Source organism: Nannizzia gypsea, genomic scaffold, assembly GCF_000150975.2.
Source record: "Nannizzia gypsea CBS 118893 supercont1.4 genomic scaffold, whole genome shotgun sequence".
Taxonomy (NCBI): Eukaryota; Fungi; Ascomycota; class Eurotiomycetes; order Onygenales; family Arthrodermataceae; genus Nannizzia; species Nannizzia gypsea.
The window spans coordinates 531,303-549,247 of NW_003345198.1; the positions used below are offsets into that span (position 1 = coordinate 531,303).

General features: G+C 48.3%; 9 protein-coding genes and 1 non-coding gene across 10 annotated transcripts in view; 5 read left to right on the plus strand and 5 right to left on the minus strand.

Moving 5' to 3' along the window:
* Positions 1 to 5: 5 nt before the first annotated feature.
* MGYG_04841 (hypothetical protein) lies at positions 6 to 707 on the minus strand (the record flags this gene model as incomplete). Its single annotated transcript, XM_003172205.1, has 1 exon — positions 6 to 707. One exon carries the CDS (start codon positions 705 to 707, stop codon positions 6 to 8), a length of 702 nt encoding a protein of 233 aa, XP_003172253.1.
* A 1,388-nt stretch (positions 708 to 2,095) lies between these two features.
* Positions 2,096 to 2,830, plus strand: MGYG_04842 (hypothetical protein; the record flags this gene model as incomplete). The annotated part of the gene is made up of 3 exons (XM_003172206.1): positions 2,096 to 2,213; positions 2,291 to 2,364; positions 2,441 to 2,830. 3 exons carry the CDS (start codon positions 2,096 to 2,098, stop codon positions 2,828 to 2,830), a joined length of 582 nt encoding a protein of 193 aa, XP_003172254.1.
* Positions 2,831 to 3,393: 563 nt separating this feature from the next.
* MGYG_10547 lies at positions 3,394 to 3,464 on the minus strand. Its single transcript has one exon. It is a non-coding gene; the product is annotated as a tRNA-Gly (tRNA).
* A 301-nt stretch (positions 3,465 to 3,765) lies between these two features.
* MGYG_04843 (eukaryotic translation initiation factor 3 subunit M) lies at positions 3,766 to 5,332 on the plus strand (the record flags this gene model as incomplete). Its single annotated transcript, XM_003172207.1, has 2 exons — positions 3,766 to 4,057; positions 4,131 to 5,332. The coding sequence occupies 2 exons, from the start codon at positions 3,766 to 3,768 to the stop codon at positions 5,330 to 5,332; spliced, it is 1,494 nt and encodes a 497-aa protein (XP_003172255.1).
* Positions 5,333 to 5,946: 614 nt separating this feature from the next.
* On the plus strand, positions 5,947 to 6,285 carry MGYG_04844 (40S ribosomal protein S29; the record flags this gene model as incomplete). Its single annotated transcript, XM_003172208.1, has 3 exons — positions 5,947 to 6,056; positions 6,118 to 6,217; positions 6,277 to 6,285. The coding sequence occupies 3 exons, from the start codon at positions 5,947 to 5,949 to the stop codon at positions 6,283 to 6,285; spliced, it is 219 nt and encodes a 72-aa protein (XP_003172256.1).
* A 683-nt stretch (positions 6,286 to 6,968) lies between these two features.
* Positions 6,969 to 7,706, minus strand: MGYG_04845 (uridylate kinase; the record flags this gene model as incomplete). Its single annotated transcript, XM_003172209.1, has 1 exon — positions 6,969 to 7,706. One exon carries the CDS (start codon positions 7,704 to 7,706, stop codon positions 6,969 to 6,971), a length of 738 nt encoding a protein of 245 aa, XP_003172257.1.
* A 1,097-nt stretch (positions 7,707 to 8,803) lies between these two features.
* Positions 8,804 to 10,664, plus strand: MGYG_04846 (high-affinity nicotinic acid transporter; the record flags this gene model as incomplete). The annotated part of the gene is made up of 6 exons (XM_003172210.1): positions 8,804 to 8,932; positions 8,992 to 9,059; positions 9,115 to 9,307; positions 9,366 to 9,918; positions 10,035 to 10,301; positions 10,366 to 10,664. The coding sequence occupies 6 exons, from the start codon at positions 8,804 to 8,806 to the stop codon at positions 10,662 to 10,664; spliced, it is 1,509 nt and encodes a 502-aa protein (XP_003172258.1).
* Positions 10,665 to 12,247: 1,583 nt separating this feature from the next.
* On the minus strand, positions 12,248 to 12,919 carry MGYG_04847 (hypothetical protein; the record flags this gene model as incomplete). The annotated part of the gene is made up of 4 exons (XM_003172211.1): positions 12,248 to 12,476; positions 12,526 to 12,603; positions 12,696 to 12,754; positions 12,869 to 12,919. The coding sequence occupies 4 exons, from the start codon at positions 12,917 to 12,919 to the stop codon at positions 12,248 to 12,250; spliced, it is 417 nt and encodes a 138-aa protein (XP_003172259.1).
* A 248-nt stretch (positions 12,920 to 13,167) lies between these two features.
* On the plus strand, positions 13,168 to 14,777 carry MGYG_04848 (hypothetical protein; the record flags this gene model as incomplete). The annotated part of the gene is made up of 3 exons (XM_003172212.1): positions 13,168 to 13,611; positions 13,665 to 14,132; positions 14,196 to 14,777. 3 exons carry the CDS (start codon positions 13,168 to 13,170, stop codon positions 14,775 to 14,777), a joined length of 1,494 nt encoding a protein of 497 aa, XP_003172260.1.
* A 774-nt stretch (positions 14,778 to 15,551) lies between these two features.
* The window catches only part of MGYG_04849 (condensin complex component cnd2), a gene marked incomplete at both ends in the record, with an annotated part of 2,917 nt that continues 523 nt past the window's right edge, over positions 15,552 to 17,945 (minus strand). Inside the window, 3 exons of the mRNA XM_003172213.1 lie at positions 15,552 to 17,188; positions 17,254 to 17,521; positions 17,580 to 17,915. Coding sequence (XP_003172261.1) covers positions 15,552 to 17,188; positions 17,254 to 17,521; positions 17,580 to 17,915 — 2,241 coding nt within the window. The remainder of the gene's footprint in view (positions 17,189 to 17,253; positions 17,522 to 17,579; positions 17,916 to 17,945) is intronic.

Genomic DNA, 17,945 nt, shown 5'->3' on the forward strand with positions numbered 1-17,945 from the left:
CAGAATCAAAGCTTCGAGTCCTTAACTAAGATAAAGAAACCCACAGCATCAGCACAAACGTACTTCTTCTTTACCCACTCGACCTTCTCTCCATTAGGCTTTATCGGGCTTTCCTCTTGCACCAGCTGAGCTCTAACCCACCACTTACGGCCCTCGTTGCCAATACACCACGTCCTCAGCACAGCATGAGCACCAGCCCTAACCGGCCTCTTGAACCGAACATCCAACTGCACGGTAAACAGCTGGCCGAATTTCTCGGTATTAGCAAAGTCGAAGCCGGGTAAATGTGTAGCAACACTGACGGCCATCAGTTCGTCGAGTAGCGTGGATATGATACCGCCATGAACAATGCCTGGGTGACCGTTAAGGTCTGGCTCGGCGAAGTAGAGCATGTTGACGACATCTGCTGGCTGGTTTGAAGGGATCTTTGGCCATTGCTCTGGCGGGGTTGGGAGGGAGGGAGCCTTGGAGGGAGGTTTGGCGAGCTGTTCTGGTTTCCGTTGCAGGGTGAGGAGATGCGGAATTGTGGTTGGAGTGTTTATTATGGTAGCGATGAAGGTGTCTTCTCCCGTCTGAGGCTTTGGCTTGCGGCAGTAGGTTTCGATGGGCTGGTAGGCGTTGTTCTTGAGGAGTGAGTTTGTCCAGTTATTGGCTTGGAAGGCTGACTTTGTGGCGTCTGGCATCGTGTATGGCTTTGGAGCGGTCATCATGAGCTCCGCCCTCCGAATCATTAATCAATTAACCTGTAGAGCTATCTGTACGGAGCAGCTGTGGTTTGGAGTTGTAGGTATTTGGTGAAGTTGACGTTGAACGTCCGAATAGCCGGAGGATTCACTAACAAGCAGCCGGCCAGGAACACTTCTTGGCAGTAAATAAAGGCGAAGACTCGAGATATCTATACCTGCACTCTTACCTTGTACCAGTTAGAATGTAGTCACCAACCAGCTATATTTGCTATACCGGTATTCGATAGGCTGTCTGTACTCCAATTGAGCCTCCAGCACTGCTACACTATCCATACCGTTCGGCAGTTTCATGCTCAGCGTCACCGGGCAAAAGGAGACAGAATAACGAACCCCCACGGTGCCATGTTTTATTACCTTGAAAGGACCGCTCGGTCAAGTCTTCCACTTCATCATCGCCTTTCGCTGCTCGCTAACCCGCCCTCTCCCGTCATAGGGACGCCTCCAGCCGCCACAGTTAGATCAAGCTTGATCTTCGGACAACCGTCCCATCTTGGCGCTCAACAGCTCGATCTCTCGTTTCCATAGCGATATAGCTTCCCCAGCACTCTCTCATCGGCTTGTAGATCTATAGAAAAAGCAACCTGGATCGGTTTCTACCCAACAAACAGCTTTAACTCACTCACCTTCTAAAAAAATAGCCGCTGTTTCCGTCCGGTCTGGTTAAAGAATCAGCCATCGACCAGCCATCGAGCAAAGTGACTGGCCGTGCTCTGTCCTCCCTGGAACAGATGAAGCACAGAGCCAGCCCATTGTGAAATGGGTCCCCATCCTGTGCAATCGTACGGGGGAGTATATGGAGCCCTGGTGCACCCCTTTTGCAGCACAGGGGAGCCACGGCTGTTTGGCAGACTATTTCCTCTGCCAGGACGCTAGCCCTGCTGATGATGGGAATAGTCCGTGTTTGATATTGAGTATCAGGTTTCCTCGGAGGAGATTGCACCCGCCAGTAGTCATTTACATAGATAAAAGGCAGAAGACGAAAAAATGGTAGAAAAAGAGTAAGAAGAAGCAAAAGTGACTCGGGTTTCTGTATAGATTTCCGTGGGCGACAAAGTCACGGGCGCTTTTCCTCTTTGGGCAGTTTGCGACCAGCTTCTTCTTCCTGTTTTTTTTCTTCTCTCCCTCTTGTTTATTTTCTTCCTCTTCACCTTCTTCATCAACGCGCACTCTTCCTCTCTACAACCACGCCTGCACAGCTCGACCAAACTCAGCTCGACTGCTCTTCTCTCGAGTTACTCGACGGTAGGTGAATAGACGCTCTGGTTGCCGGGCTTGACGCTGACTCTCTCGATAGGAACCGTCACCGCGCAGCTACAGTCAGCTACCAACAGCTTCACACAACAGCCACGATGTTGCTCTCTACTCTCATCACTCTTCCCGTCCTCGCGTCCACTGTGGTCGCGCTCGGCTCGAACTACACTGTTCCTCCAGACTTCAATGCCGGAGCTGTTTCTCCCGAGGAGAAGGGTATGTTACTCTCGCCAGTCCACGCTGAATGAATAGCTAGCCGGTCAATTGGGACTCTTATACTGATATCTCTATAGACAGCTGGTGTCAAGGTGAAGCCAACACCTGTAGCGCCGTCTGTGGTTCCTACAAGGTCAACAGATGCGACCCGGTAAGCTTTTGGCCCTCTTTGTTTCTATTGTTTCTACGCCAAAACGTGCATGCAAGTTTGCTGACAGAACGCACAGGACACTCTTGAGTTCTCCTGCGAGTGCCAGAACGGCACCGTGCCCCAGATTGACCAATACGTCAACTCTCTCCCTTGGTTCATCTGCCAGGCCACCTTCGGCCAGTGCATCAAGGCTCACCCCGACGACGCTGATGGCCAGCAGGTCTGCAAGGACAACCAGGAGAAGTGCGGCAAGCTGAAGGCACCCTCTTCTGGCGGTGACGACTCTCAGACTACCTCATCGTCCAGCAGCGAGCCCACCGCCTCCTCCACCGAAAGCACCCCATCCGCTACCAACACTGGATCTGCTCCCTCCCACACTAATGCTGCTGCTATCATGGCCGTTAAGGACTACTCCCTCGGCATTTTCGCCACGGTAGTTTTGGGCGTCTTTGGTCTCCTACTCTAGAGAGGCATGGGTGTTCGATATCCTGAAACGAGATTAATTATTCCCCTCCCCTTTTTTATTATTCCCAAGTTTCTTATGTTTAACTACCACACCATCAACTAGTTACCCCCCCCCCCCCCCTGGCCTGAGTGACGGACCTGTTTTGCATGTCGGAGATGAGCAGTGTTGGGCACCATGCGGTTCTTGCAGGAAACCTCGGTGACTCGAACTGATTGGCGTGGTTGGCACATCCCTGTTGATCGGCGGCTTCACTTCGCGCCGAACCTCCCAGGGTCATTGCTAGCCGGGACTCCTCTTCTCCACCTTGCTTTCTTGCTGTTTTCCCTGTCCTTTTTTCTTGTTCTCAAGCGTCGAGCCGGCAATTCCGCGATGATGTACCTATGTGTGAATGCGAATGATATCGATGCCTATTCCAGTTACCACTTTCTACTTCTATCTATCTTCTACTCCGTAAAGTTACTACCCATTTCAAGCATCGCAATTGCATCCCGATCAACCAACCAGCAAAGAAAAAGGAGTAAAAAAAAAAAAGAAAATGTGAAAAAAAGAAATGGTCAAAAAAGTGCATCGACCGGGAATCGAACCCGGGGCCCGTCGATGGCAACGACGGATTTTACCACTAAACCATCAATGCGATTTGGTTGGAGAAGGGCTTAGCTAACGTAGCACAAGTAGGCATCCTTAGTCAGCAGTCTGACCCGCCAAGACTTCCACACAAGAAAAAAAGTGCGTAGAAAGTTTATCGAACATCGAAAGTCGTTAAAAAAAAACATCCCACCAGCCAGACCAGCAGGACGAACACCTCGTGCTCGACGTTGACACTGGTGAAGGACACTGAGACTACGTGCATCGGGATAGGCGACGGAGCGAACGAAAAGGAAACGAGAAAGGAACAAGGGAAAATCTCACAAGAAAAGAAATATCGAGATACCAACATGGCTACCAACACCCTCCTGATCGAGGGATCGTTCGACGAACTTGCAGACGAACTCGCCCGCTACATTGACTCGATTCGCAAGTCTGTCTCGGCTGCCTCGGCGACCCCCAGTGCAGAGGTGCCCTCCGTGCATGCTGAAATTGCGCCGTTCCTCGAAAAGTTGCGGGAAAAGGAGCAGAGCGAGGAGGAGTTGACAGAGGCACAGACAAAGGAGGTCCAGAATGAGAGAACCGAAGTGCTGAAGAAAGTGGTGCTTGCGGCTCCTGTGCTTAATGGAGCTCCTGAGAAGGGTATGGCGGCTTATTTTGTTCTTGCGTTTCCTGCTTGAAAGATAGCCAAGTTAAGAATGCTAACTGGGGGTAGAAATCACTGCGGCGTATAACTTGCTCGTCTACTTGGTCCGTCAATCGAGCTCGGTGGATATGTTTTTACCCAAGATCTGCGCGTTCCTGGCTAAACCAATGCCTTCATCACCGATGCATGGCCCTTCCATTGCCCTATCTATCCTGGCAACCATCTTCAACACCCTGGACGCAGATGACTCTAGCAGATACCATGTCTTCCTTGCCATCATGGCAGTTATCCGAAGCACCTCTTCTGCCCTCGCATTCGAGGCCCTCAAGACTCAACTGTCTAATCAGCTGCCCACCTGGATCGAGTCCTGGGACCTAGACGAAGACGAGACCCAGAAACTGCACATGTCCATCTCGGACGCTGCCAGGGCTGCCGGTGATGCCGAGCTTTCATACCACCACCTTATCCAGGCACTACACGCCATACCACCAGCTGAAGCCGCCTCTACTCAAGCCCGTGAATTGGCTGTTCGATCTCTTACCACTGCTCTTTCTTTCCCATTTGTCTTCGACTTCACCCCTCTAACATCCAGCGATGCCGTCCAAAGTCTTCGATCCACTGATGCTTCCCTTTTTGAGCTTCTGGAACTCTTTTCTACCGACGTCCTCGATGCTTACGAGGACTTCATCAAGGAGAACCCAATCTCCTCCATCTCTGCCCTAGCATCCGTCAAGACTATTGCCCCCACCACCACCACGTCCGCCGCTTCAAGCGAACCCCCATCCGTGGAATCCATTCTACAGACCAAGATGCGTCTGCTTACGCTTGCCAGTCTTGCCGCAAAGGCCCAATCTCGATCTCTCCCATACAACGACATCGCCACCGCACTCCGCATCGAGCGAGAGGATGTAGAGAAATGGGTTATCGATACCATCCGTGCTGGCCTTGTCGAGGGAAAACTCTCCCAGCTAAAGGGCGAGTTCCTTGTTCACCGTGCTACCTACCGTGTCTTTGGTGAACGACAGTGGGGTGAAGTCCAAGGCCGTCTCATGGTCTGGAAACAGAGCCTACTGAACGTCCTTGACGTCATCCGCTCCGAAAAGGAGAAGTTCAAGGAAGCTGCCTCTGCTGCAGCTGCCCCTGCCCAGGGGTCTACTGAAGCCGAAAGATTCTCATTTGGAGGAAGAGGAGGAGGCGAGCGAAGGAGAGGAGGACACCAATCACATCAGCACCAAGCTAGGGATATGGAGCTGGTTGCCGGTGGTGACTAGGCTGTTTCTTTCCCTTCCTTCCCACTTTCCCCTTACGCATCCTTTTGTTTACTTTCCTACAAAGACTTGAGTATACTGGGCGTTTTTCGTGCTTGCTTTTAACATCTTCTTCTTCCCTTCCTGCCTTTTTCTAAATTAATCACTTCCTCGTGGTTTGATCTTCCCTTGACTTCTATGTTTCTTTCTTGCATTCAACCCCCATGAACGTGGAAAGGAATTTCAATAGATCAAGCTCGTTGTTTTTTATAATGTTGACCATGAGCATGAACACAAATGAGTATGAGAGATGAGGATCGGAAAAAATATAAAAGAAGAATCAATCAAACTTGGATGTTTATCAATCTTCATCATCTGTAAAAGCTATCTGGATCCAAAGGTAGTAAGTCATAAATTAGTAATATGCTAGGGCTAAGCCCTGAACCTTGAATATTACATAATAATTCTATATCACATGACAGACTAACCGCATCGGGCGTAGTCTCGCTAATCGTTGCTCTGCGGGATCGCCAAAATTTCGATGTTACCAAAAAGCGCACAGAAGAAAGTGACCTCCATCGCAGCGCCTTGAACTCACGTCGTCTCGACTTAACGGAATCACCAACTCAACCGTCACCATGACTCACGAATCCGTCTTCTACAGCCGCCCACGAAACTACGGCAAGGGCAGCCGTCAATGGTACGCTCCTACAACCCATGCGTCGCGAGAACAAGGAGCAGAATACAAGTTTGGATGGCGTTTGGTTGAATATGGAATATATTGCTAACTGGGATCGTTTTCTTTACAGCCGCGCTTGCGCTCACCAGGCTGGTATCATCCGCAAGTACGGCCTCATGATCTGCCGTCAGTGCTTCCGTGAGAAGTCCAAGGATATCGGTTTCATCAAGGTACGACATATCAATCACTCGGGGCAAAGCTACGAACAAAACACTCATAGATGCAATAGTACCGGTAAACGATTCAACCCAGATGATGTGTCTCGTTTCTGCCGCCTTCGTTCCGTTCGGTTTCTAAAAATGAATAATTGAACGTCCCTTACATACTTTACCGTGAAGTCGGACTGTGCACCACCCACACAGCGAAACTTCATGATCTACAGGACGAATGGAATGATGTGGTTGGATTGAGTGGAGGAGAGATGAATGGGGACGGGTGGACGTTGGATGTGTATGGGCATGGGTGTGGGAAGAGACCTTCGACTGGAAACATTCGATGCATATCCTCGTTCTCCAAGACCTTTTTTTAACGCATATCATACCAATCAAAACATGGATACTTGCGGAGTTACTTCTTTAGATGGGTGGTTTCAATCAAACCTGTTCTTGCGAGTGTTGGTTTCTATGCTTCATGACGAACGTAGCACGGTTGTTGGGCTGACCATAGACATCATTTAGTCCGAGGACCCCATGAGCTTTTGGGCTCCAACATGACGTCTGAGATTCTTGGAAAGGTTTGACACCTCGTAAAATACAGGATGGTCGACTCTATAGAGGATAGTTGTATCCGATGGTAGGTACACGACACTTAGTCTGCTGATAAAGTCTAGAAAATGCATTATGTTGTATAATAAACGGAGAGGAGAAAATCTACGCTGCTTGCTTTGCTAAATGACATTTTTGGCTTTTTCCATATTTCCCATCAATTTCCCCTTTGCTGCACGATGCCACGGCTCTCTATCTCCTTGTGAATGCGAGCAGTAACTTCGGCCTCAGTACCAACTGCAGAAACGCTCATGACCTTGCCCATCTTCTCGTAATAGTCGACAACCGGCATGCTAGTCTCTTCGAAGACACGGAATCGCTTCTTAATTGACTCGATATTATCGTCGTCACGGCCGCTAGTCTCTCCACGCTTTAATAGACGATCCAACATCACCTCTTCTGTGCAAGATAGGAAAAGAGTTCCTGCCGAGGGGCAAACTGTTTCCTCGAAGTAAACTGCTTGATCCATTTTGCGTGGGAATCCGTCGATGAGGAACCGTGACGTACGCTCGACGCTACTTCCGTCTTTCTTTTTCTTCTCAAGAATGGCAGCCATGGCGTTGGAGAGAAGTGTAACCGTGATTTCCATGGGCACGATGATTCCTTCGCGAATGTTATGTCGAATCAAGTCACCGTACTGACTTCCTTCACGGTCCTGCTCGGCTCTGAGCAGATCGCCCGCGGAGAGATGAGAAAAACCATAGTCCTTGACAAGTTTGGCAGATTGCGTTCCTTTTCCACTACCAGGACCTCCAAGCACAAATATAACAGTCACTTCATCGGTAGAGAAACGAGGAGATGTGTTGGTCGATGTGAGTGGCGGGGAGAGTTCGGCCGATATCTTGGTCACAGCAGGAGCGCCGGACGTGGGCATCTCACTTGCCGGGTTTGACATCCTTGGGAGCGCGAGACTTGATCAGAAAGGCGTATACGCCGCTTCCAACTGCGAGAATTGCAAGTATGGGAAGAACTTTGATCTCAGAGTTATTTCGGTTGTGGTTTGGAGGAGGCGGGGCGGAGGAATATGCTCGAATGAAAGGAGATGCTGCAGCTACCTGGCCAGCTGCAAGGCGGGGTGGTTGACTTCCACTAGAGCAGCGAAGGACCTGACGGGTGGCCACAGAGCCAGATCTGGACAGCAAAATGGAGCGCGAGAAGGGCATTCCTAGCCAGTGTAATCAATTGACTTATTCAATACCAACTACAGCGGCTCGTACGGTTCGTATCCAACGTCTTGTTCTCTTCCTGTACTGGTCAGCGTCTCTTGACGTTCGATGTCAAAGATTGAAGGAAAAAAGGCCAAGCTATCCTAATATGGACTAGCGTAATTTGTGGTTACATCAAGGTTTTAAGCATATTTGCTTATTCAACTTTAAATGATCGCTAAACTCATTCCTCCATGCGTTTAGCCTCTTCTAGATAAAGGGAGAAGGAATACGTACGCGAACCCCAGGCGGGCCATAATCAAGCCAATGCACTTACCCCCAGAGTGTCACTGGTTCCGGCTCTTTACGCAGAAAACACCGGGACATGCACTCCCGGGGTATCCCCGCCGAATCTACTCCACGGCCCTTACCCCGAGGTATCAAGCCAACATCATTGTCCATCTACCCGATATAGCGGAGTAGATGCCGGTTGGCAAACGAAACATTATACGGTTTCCCTTTTCCAATACACGAACCCGAGATGCCAAATGTTTTTCGATCTGTACCTTGTAATACGTCGCCCGAGTCCGCCCCGGACCAGCGCTTGAACCCGCTCAAGGCCGAAAAGTCTGGAGAAGCCTGTCTAGGTACCTGATCCCTGCCCAGCTAACTAGTTCGTCAATGCCATCTGTGCGCATCCCACGCTTCACCTTTCTATGACGAAGGAGATTGCAGGGAGCTGAGTAGTGTGGTGTGTGCGAAAGACTTTAAATACCGAGCTGCTCGCACCTCAATCATTTTCTCGGGACTTTTTCTACTACCACTGTCATTGAATCTGGAATCTGTCATGGAGAAACACGATATAGAAGAGCCAAGCTCTACTGAGAACTTAGACGACCATGCCAAAACGATACCTCTCAAGACAGAGCCGGAAGACCCGGATGCTAACTTGAGCCTGGAAGAGCGGCAGAAGCTGGTATGAAGTGTGACTGTTGCCGACTGTAAAATATCTCGATCGCTAATGCGTATCGATAGGACAAGGCATTGGTACGGAAGCTCGACTTTAAGCTAGTCCCGTGGCTTTCATTACTATACCTTGTTAGGTGCGTCAAGAAGCAAACCCGATCATACTCTGGATACCTATTAATATCTCTCCAGCTTCCTAGACCGAACAAATGTCGGAAACGCAAAACTTGAGGGCCTCTTGAAAGATCTTCGTCTCTCAGATGGCCAATATGCCGCAGCCTTAACTATATTCTTCGTTTCTTACTCCATCTTTGAACCCCTGACCAACATATTACTGAAAAAACTGAGGCCTAGTCTTTTTATTCCATGTATAATGGTTGTCTGGGTATGGCTGAATTTTCAGGCGCTCCGCTTTGATTGAAGCTAATGGTCATTGTTCCTAGGGTATCTGCATGACCACTATGGGTCTCACCAAAGATTTTTCGGGCTTTATGGCCGCGAGATGGTTCCTAGGTCTCACCGAAGCAGGACTTTTCCCTGGCGTAAGCTACTTTTTATCATGCTGGTATAAACGAACCGAGTTTGGTATTCGAATGGCTATCTTCTTCTCTGCGGCTGCCGTAGCCGGTTCGTTTGGAGGCCTACTTGCCGCTGCAATTGCAAAAATGAACGGTGTTGGAGGTAAGGCTGGCTGGGCTTGGATTTTTATCCTCGAAGGCTTAGCTACAATAGTAATTGCTATAGTGTCATTTTGGATGGTGCAGGACTTTCCAGACACTGCAACATTCTTATCGGAAGATGATAGGAAACGAGTCATATTGCGTCTTGCAAGGGACAAGCAATCCAGTGCCGGACACGAGGATTTTAGAATGGAATACTTCTGGGCTAGTATAAAAGACTGGAAGACTTATGTATCTGCTTTTATATATGCTGGATGTGTTGGGCCACTCTATGCATTTTCACTTTTCCTCCCCACGATCATCAAAGAACTAGTAAGTTTTGACTCCCCCCTATCTATGTTTATCAGTCATGATATCAGCACATACTAACTTTTCTTAGGGTATATTCTCAGATTCTATATTCTTTATATTTCTCTCGGCTGATATCCTCAGGGTATAAATCAACTACGGCACAGCTACTCTCGGTTCCTCCATATGCTGCAGGGTGTCTTTTGACCATCATAATCGGACTATTCGCTGATCGCACAAAATTGCGCGGCTTGTGCAATATTGGCACATCACTTCTTGGAATCGTTGGGTTCAGTATGTTGCTCGGAGCCAAGTCTCCAGGCGTAAGGTATGCCGGGACATTTCTCGGGGCAATGGGCATCTACCCGTGTATACCCAATACGATATCGTGGGCCAGTAACAATACCGAGGGTACGCTTATTTCTTTAATCTGTCAACTTCCATAATATGCATGCAATCTAACATCGATGTATAGGAGTATATAAACGTGGTGTCAGCCTTGGCTTTATTATTGGATGGGGAAACCTCAACGGTGTAATATCTTCCAATATTTATAGATCTCAAGACGCACCAAACTTCTTCCCTGGACATGGCATTGTCCTGGGGTACCTGGTTGTATTCCTTTTTGGTGGTAGTGTCTTACAGCATGTACTCCTAAGAATTGAGAATGGGAAGAGGGTGAAAGGAGAACGAAACAAGTGGATCGAGGGACTCGATGAACATGGCATCGAGATGCTAGGCGATGAACGGCCAGATTTCATTTACACACTCTAATGGTTTAGCCAACACAGTTAGATATGACATATTTTCAACATTGAATCTCTCATATTTGATGTTATGGACACTAGCCATTAAATCAGTCGCTCCCGTTCATACTGCAGTTTGTTTGACATTGAAACAAGAATTAACTGAAATGACGCCAGCATCCACAGCCAAGAGAGTCAGAGGGTAAGGCACCACCTAGAAAGGAGCAAACGTGTACGAAGTATGAAGTAACCGGCGTCACGGCTGATTGCCGGCATATATATAGACGAAACAACCATTGAATGATCCACCTTAGTTCCCGCATTTCGCCACATCCTCAACACCTTTACCAATGATCAACAATGCACAAAATGAGCGCGTTTGTGCTTGAATTAATTTCGAAGTCAAACGGAATATCCGTCCAATTACCGCTCCACATTCTGTCGGATACAATTCTTGATAAAGTGTGGCCTGTCGCTCAGGACTTTATTTAGACGATATGGCAGCTGGTTTATTTTTAGACAGTTGGGTAGGGTTTAAAGGTGTGGTAGGTTTGCGAGTCAAGTATCTCCGCTCTATGAGTACACTCCCAGTGATGATATTGTATCGACACCGGGCGTAGGGCAGTACAGAGTATATGGCGAGCAGCTCATTGCTCTGCTTTGGGAGCCTATTGTTCTAGTATTACATCAAGGCGCGCTGGGTAATTAGGTATCGCGTGAGAGGCCAAACGAACACTCCGTACATAACTCTGCAGCACAATTAATCATCACAAGTAAATTGAACATTCGGATGCTTGTAACTTATTTCCCCCGCAAAGTGCCTAGAAATAACTAGTAGCTATCCACTGCTCTCACTTCCAGACCACTATGTTTTACTCTTGATGTTGGCTAAGATGGAGAATACAACATTTATCACCAATATTTAGTTGGGTGTCCTTCGAACCGGCTACAAGCGAAAATGATGGGGGATCGCCTTTGGTTAGCAACCTTTGGCCCCAAATAAAGACCACCCTGTCATATCATATATTAATTTCGGCGTGCCCATGGCTTGATGGTACAAGGTATTCGACCCGGTACTCTGGAAAACGAGGATGCAGTCAGACAATCACATTGAAATTCACTCAATAATCACGAACAAGAACCCTTCAAGGGAAGTTGCATGTACTTATGCAGGGAGAGGAGGAACAATGCATGAAGCCCTCTTCAGCAGTGCCGTGGCGGAGTGCCCTGCGATGCCTGTAATTGGGCCGTGTCTTCTGCATGCCGTGGAATACCTTTAGTTGAAGGGGATATGGTACTTTTGAGATACTTGTATTCACACCAAAATAAGGTATATATTGAGGTACTTTAAACGTATTTTTAGCAAGCGAGGCCGTGCTCCACTATTTTTAGCGCTCTGGAATTTGAGTTATGATGTCAACCAATGAAGAGTGGGCGGGGCAATCCTAAAAGTAAGTTGTGACATGGTGATTGGCTAAGTAGATCCCGCGGATCTAGCCGTAGTGGTCCTAGCGTGTGACAGGATTTGCATCCATCACAGCGAGAATCACCTGCACCGCTGGCCCATCACATCGGCCGCAGCACATCTGCATCCTTCCTGCATCACACCAGCTATCCTGGCAGTCGACTCTGGCCTGTCATTCGACCGCCACCCCGGTCGCTCAGTGAGGATAGACCCTGGAACCGCAAGGCAACTGCCCAGGCATGTTGCAACGGACCAAACGGAGCGCATCTTTCATTGTAACTGACTGTTGGATGGACCATGGCCTCACCACCTCTCGCTCCGTTCGCACCACCCAGTCGAGAAACCCCTGGACCATCACAGTCATAGCTTGCATTTCTGTTTTCTCTTTGTCATGCCTGGTCAATTGGCGACTTTGATCCCTTACATGGGCAGATCGACGTCGAATTTCACTTCGTACAGAGGCCGGCCAGCATTTTTATCTTGCCCGGCCGGGTCTCTCAAGCTGGGAGCCCACATTGATTAGGTTTAGGCCTGGGCTCACTGGCATAAACGTACCCGTTACTCAAATGCGGGCGGTTAACGTGGAGAGCCTACTGGCTGCTTGAAATAGCCCCGACTGCCCACCCTCTCAGGGTTCCTAGCTGTGACGGGCGCTAAGGATACAATATCTCACTCCCATCAGCTTTTCTGTTCCCTCTTCTCTTTCTCTCTCTCGATTCTCTTTTCTGTGTGTCTCTTGCTCTCTCACCTAACCCTACTGATCCTACGGCTGCGACTGGTTTCGTGCCTGCTTGTGAGCGATTCATCCTAAGCGCCATCTTTTTCAACATTGCCAAAGGCTGCGTCGATAAGAGCACACTGCACACTGCCTTCGGAAGGGTTCACACTGTTCTGTACGTCGATCTATGCAGGCGGTCATGTCGTCCTTTGTCTTTGGCTCTTCTAATATTGCGAATGCGTAGGTCCGTTCTGTACGACACCAGAGAGTTAGCTCCGCCTCGAGGCTGTTTTCCCTCCTATTAAGCGGCCAACACTCCTCTCTCGCCCTTCTTCACACATCGTTGGGATGTCGAGATTACATCCTCACGACTATACTGAGGGATCAGAACATTCGTTCTCTCAAGACCCAGTTACTCCTGTCGACGTAGTACAGCCAACGCGCAAACAAATGGTTGGATTCGCTGCGCACTCAACAACAATGGAGAGCTCGTCTCGAGACCCTCCTTCCGAGTCTCCCTTTGCCGACCCTCCCAAACCAGGCTCTTCGGACTCAAACAAGAAACCTACCGTCTCTGATGTAGGATTCGGCTATGTTTCTGATAACCGACCTGATCGAGATGCACCCGGCTCTTCAGCCAACGTACCAAACTCACCACTTAAGAGTGCCATGAAAGTACCTGGCACCCCTGGTCGGTTCGGAAATGCGAACCCGTTGAGCCCAACTTTCAGAGAGGAGCAGATTCTTGAGATCCACGAGAAAGATGCAGAGGAAGAGAATGCAAAGGATTTGGTAAGCTCCCTTCCATTTAGTGCTAACAGAGCATGTTCTAACATGTTTCATAGAAAATCAAAACACGAGTCCGCCTCTCGAAGATCTTGTTGCGTGGTGTCAATTTCTCCTGCAGCTTGATTGTTCTTGCATTGCTTGCTCAGTCATTCCTCATCTTCCGCGCAACTAGACATCTGGAGACCAGAAACGGACTTTCTCCTTGGGATCCTAATACCAATCCCTGGCCTCAAATTCTCATTCTAGTCATGACCTCTATCAACATGTTCTTGTCCATCGTCGTGCTTTGGAACAATTGCCGTGGAAAGGAGCGCCGTGCAGAGAAAGTAAATGTGTACTACACTCTTTTTGCCGGTGGCTTCTTCGTTTTCACTGTTATCATGTGGGTTGTAGCTGCTGCTCTACTGCAGAACAGTAAAGACAGTGGTAATGGCAAGGATCTTTGGGGATGGTCTTGCAAAGACAATATACGAGCCACTTTGTTCAAAGAGCTGGTCGACTATGCTCTCGTTTGCCGTATGCAGGTATGCAACATTAACCAGACCATCAAGAATCACAGCTGAATTGATATATTAACATTGGTATAGGACTGGACGCTTGTTTGCATTATTATTGAGATCGTCGTTGATACCATCACAATTGCCATCTATGCCGTGGTCTTCTATCGCTTCTACTCCAAACGCAAGCTACGCAAATCAATGAACGTCCGCGACAAGGCCAGATCCGATCTCTACCTTGCCAATCTCCGTGTGCAATCGGCCCCTAACACCCCCGGATTTGCACGAAGCCCAGCAATGAAACAAAACCCGTATTCAGCCGCTGAGAACGGACAAGTCCATGAATACTACCAACCACAATATGCTACACCAGTCACCACCGCCAACAAGCCGTTCCAACTACAGCCTCCTCCTTCTAGATCATCCAACAGCATCCACAATACTCCTCAGTCTGAGACACAAAACCCTTCTTTCCAGCCTGGCACGGCGGAGCAAGTAAACTACCACGCTACTGCCACTCCTGGAGAACAGTCATATGCCGCCGTGCCAATTCCCGAGGCATACAGAAGCCCCAGCTTTGCCCCTCAGGGGATGACTCTGCCCAATACTCCTGGTATTGGCGTAGCGGTTACATCAGACAATGCACCTCACACTCGCAACCCATCAAGGTGACCTAACTATATATCACAGGCAGTAGCCTGAAAACCATATGTTTTTGTATCTCTCATATGTTATACTTTCCAATATTCTTTGCTCTGTTTATACACGACTCCTAGCCCTTAATCCTCTCTTTACGCTCTGCTAAGGCTGCTTTTGCCATCACATCTGCAAACTACCTACATTTTCCTTCACTTGAAATACCCCTTGGCCCTTCCACGAAAATGAGGGCTGTGCTATCTATTTACTGTCTTATTTCTCTTATTTCTGATATCATGGTGTCGAATAATTTTATCGTTATGTTTTGGGCACAACATGTCCTATAACGGGACATGGGAAGGGGTGCAGGGCAAAGTGTGACTATATATGACGCCCTATATATACACTCTACGAAGACCTTTGTTAACCGTCTGCTTTGAGACTGGATTTGATATTGAGTATCAGCCAAGTCCTTGTGGTTTGTGGTTAGATTTATTTAGCTATCCAGATATATCGAAAAAATCTTGTCCACAAATTTCTTTTATACGCCCTTTTTCAAAACTAAACCAGGCTTCTTGGTCTTAAGAAGGATACCACGGGTCGAGATTCACACCGTACGCTGTGATTGGATGCTAGTAACCAAAATACCGCTCTGCTAATTTGCATATTACACCAAGTAAAGTATAGAATATTGTATGATGCCCCTGGATAGCAACAAAACTCCTAATATCAAGGAAGACACAATCATCGATGTAGGCCGAAAACATATGCAAGGAGTAATCCGGATTTCATACACTCATTCTGCTCATACTATGCATCGCCTTCTATAACAGCACCAACGTCCTTCGTCACGTATATCTCTTCAAGCCTACCCTCCCAATCATCATTCATACTGCCTTTATTCTTCAGCACAAGACCCTGCTCGTTAGCTAAATGAAGAAGACAAATGAAACCATATGAGGTGCTGATATCCCGCATTGCTTGTTCAGGGTATGATTGCTTGAGGCCGTTCATGACATCGGTGAAACGAAGACTGTTCTTGAGATCTTCTGATTCATCGTTTGGCGTAGTGTCCTCTGCCGTTGGTTCTACCGTTGGATTGGCAGCAGCAGTTGTTGATGTGACTGCTGCAGATGGAGATGCTGAGTTGAAAGACATTGAAGCGACTAGACGCTCACCCATTCCAGTCCACATCACTTCTTTCAGACGGCGTACATCTACCTTCTTCGCTACACGAGCATAATTGACGTATTCTGGACGGACTCTTCGGCCACCTTGTGTGACGAGCTGGGAGCCATATCCTCCTAGCAGAGCACCTCCAGGAGTAGCAACGCTGTTCAATAACGCATTAAGACCAGTCATACCACCAGCCGCTGTTGAAGGTTGTGCATCTGAGTCCAACGGAGGAGAGAATGCTTCCCGAGCATCTGCAAAGGGTATGTTATCTTCATCGTCATCATCACCCATTGGCAAACCGTGTGGAAAGGCAAGGCCGTCATCATCAGCAAAGAAGTTAGCATCGTATGTTCCTTGAGCAGCATTCTCATCATTCGCTGCCTGGTCCATGTTTTGTTTCTGTGATGCCCAAAATGCTTCGTCCATTTCACCGTTGTTAGGGCCAGATGCATCGTGTTGCCGGGTACGATTGCTACTCTTCAACCCACGCAAGCCCATCTTAGCTTTGGGCTTTAAGAAAAGGCGAAGAAGCTCCTTGGAGTTGAAGTGTTTATCATCCGGCAACAAATTTCGTCCCTTGGTTTTCCACTGTGATTTTGGTAGCGAAATAGCGGAGTTAGAGCTTGAAGTGGCATATATCAATTCTGCAACGGCAGGTTCGAGGTCGGCAGCAAAATTTATTTCAAAAGGTTCCTTTTCTTTGCGCTGTCTGGGGGCAGCAGCTCCTGCAGCAGAGGTGACATCTTTCATTCGTCGAATCTTCCAGTGCTCAGGACCAGCCCAGTCTTTGCGTAGGGCGTTATCAAAATAACTCAGGATATTGTCGTGGTCGTGCATTCCATTTCCATGTGAAAGGGATAGGGCAAAGGGGTCAGTTTCAGTGTTGTCAAAGTCAACCGTTGTATCGTTATTATCACCACCAACTCCTATATTGCTGATACGATGCACCTTCAGCATTGGTTCTAAAGCAGCATCTCGCGCCCATGCCTCACCACCTTGTCCGAATTCGGCCTCGCCTCCAAGATCGAATCCGGTAATTGTGGCATCATCGTCATCATCAAATCCAATGGCGATGTCATCGTCCAATACAATACCGGAAGCGTCACCAAGACCTGGCTGTTCTGACTGCTGTTTATCCTGTCTCCAGTCCTCAGGAGCGCGTAAGAATGGTATTTCAAGAGACCCGCTTGGGTCACCTAAATCGAAATCCTTCAGCGAGGGGCAGATATCGTGGTCGGATAATACGTCAAGGTTTGGGAAGAATCTCTCGGCTAGACCACGACATCAACGTCAGTAGTCATCATTGGAGTCAGAGGTTCCAGGCCTGGGGATGGACCATCCTCCTGTCCATCAGCCTGGGAGTCTTCATTGCCTTTATTCTGGGCTTCTGAATCAGCAGTGGCATTGGCATCGTCGCTACTGTCGAAGACTATTCTTCCCTGGCCGTCAATCGACAGATGGTTCAAAAGGAGACCCTTGGCACCACCTTCATCAAAGTCCGCAGAAGCCTTTTTAAATAGGGGGTCCACGGAGAATTCCAGTTCAAACTTCTTCAGTTGTAGAGAGGCAAAGGATGGTGCAAGTGTGGATTCATGAGATCGGGCCTAGATGTAAAAGAGTAAGTAATCGGTATACCAACTTCAAATACAGGAAGTAGTTTACCTTTTTCCGGGTCTTCCTCCTGGTCCCATCTTCGCCTTCTTCGCCTTCTTCCTCATCGTCATCATCCTCATTCTCAGCTCCATCTTCCCTCTCGCCCTGTTTCTTTTTGTTCCCGCTATCCGCCAATCCACTGAGAAGCTTCCCTGTCTCTGTTGCAACACTGTCTACTCTGCTCGTGTAAATCTTAACACAGCCGTCTAATGTGCAGCTTGCTTTTTGGAAATTCACACCGTCACCTTCCTTCAGCAGTGACATGTCATGGAAATAGTCAATGAGAGCAAAATTCCATGAGTTGGCCGCATTGATCTTATTATCCGTTGCCATTTTCATCCACTCCTCAAAGTTGGCTAATATGGGCACACGTTC